The 1,265-nt window shown below is 66.9% G+C and overlaps 1 protein-coding gene across 6 annotated transcripts in view; it reads left to right on the top strand.

Moving 5' to 3' along the window:
* The first annotated feature begins 445 nt into the window (after positions 1-445).
* Positions 446-1,265, top strand: part of TACC1 (transforming acidic coiled-coil containing protein 1) — a 67,725-nt gene continuing 66,905 nt past the window's right edge. For 3 of the 6 annotated variants that reach the window (XM_008072358.1, XM_008072357.1, XM_008072355.1), the window contains exon 1: positions 497-978. In XM_008072358.1, coding sequence (XP_008070549.1) covers positions 818-978 — 161 coding nt within the window. In that variant the 5' untranslated portion in view covers positions 497-817. Of the gene's footprint in view, positions 979-1,265 lie in introns of all 6 variants that reach the window. The other 3 variants (XM_021706098.1, XM_008072356.1, XM_021706099.1) reach the window with 3 other exon arrangements.

Below are 1,265 nucleotides of genomic sequence, written 5' to 3'. Positions count from 1 at the left end.
TCCTCCGCCCCGCCGTACCGGAGAGGGAAGACACCATGCCGCAGCAGCTTCCAAGTGTTTTTTATAAGGGGCTTAACTTCTGCGCGGTCCAATATCACCAACGCCATTAGGACACAGTGGCAAGATGAAAATATACTAAAAAAAAAAAAAAAAAAGAAGGAGAAACATTGCAGCGTGTCTTGACTCAGAAAATGGACCTCCGCTCCTGACGCAGCAGCGCTGTCGGGGGCGTCGCGTTCCCGGGCCCGCGGCTGGTGGCAAGGCCGGGAAGCCCCTTCCCGCATCCAGGCGCGACCATCGTGGCGCCGCGGTCGGGGGGTGGTGTTCGGCGCAACCGTCGCAGACTTCAAAGGCCGGCGCCGCCGTCGTCCCAGATCCCCCCCACCCGTGTGTGCGAGTGGTACGGTCCTAGGGGGCGGTTCCTGGGGCGCGGCTCCCGCGGCCCCTGAGGCGTATCCCGCCGGCCGGGAGGCGGGAGGCGGGAGTCGGACCCCAGAACCGGAGCCGCGGAGGCAGAGTCGCCGGGTGCCGCGGCCGGGGCCCTGAGGAAGCCCCAGGAGAGGCGGTTTACCGGCGAAAGGAGCTAGGCGCGGGGCCGCCGCGGCCGCCTCGTTGGGGAAGGAGGACGAGGAGGAAGCGGCGCTGCCGCCCGCGGGAGGAAGCGCTCCGCTCGGCCCCCGACGGCGCTCGTTTAACCACATCCGCGCCTCCGCGGGATACGCTCGTTGGCGCCTGTCAGCGGGTCCCTCCATTTTGAAAGGGAAAAAGGGCTCTCCCCTCCCTGACCCTAGGAGCCGGAGCCCGAGGAGCCGCGCTCATGGCGTTCAGCCCGTGGCAGATCCTGTCCCCCGTGCAGTGGGCCAAGTGGACGTGGTCTGCGGTGCGCGGCGGGGGCGCCGGGGAGGACGGGGCCGGCGGGCCCGAGGGCGACCCCGAGGAGGAGGACTCGCAAGCCGAGACCAAGTCCTTGAGTTTCAGGCAAGTACACAGCATCCCTGCGAGATGCAGACGTGCTTGCCACATCCATCCGCGGCTCGCTCTGTGTGCGTGTATGTGCTCGCCACCCGCCTAACCGTGTCCGTGGCCCCGCTCCGTCCCCGCCTGGCCCCGGGTCCCCGCTGTGCGTTCGCAAGTTCAGGGTGGTCAGTCCTTCGTGTGTGTTCTGTTCCCGGTTTCGCTGGGAGCTTTCGGAACCCAACCCGGGATCCGCAGTCTCTCCGCATCCCGGTTTGCCTCGTTCACTTTCTCTAAGCTTCGATCCCCCA

This window comes from Carlito syrichta, unplaced genomic scaffold (assembly GCF_000164805.1).
Source record: "Carlito syrichta isolate Samal-C Ts95f unplaced genomic scaffold, Tarsius_syrichta-2.0.1 Scaffold315142, whole genome shotgun sequence".
Taxonomy (NCBI): domain Eukaryota; kingdom Metazoa; phylum Chordata; class Mammalia; order Primates; family Tarsiidae; genus Carlito; species Carlito syrichta.
The sequence above is the reverse complement of the archived record's forward strand: the minus strand, read 5'-3'. Positions and strand labels throughout refer to the sequence as shown.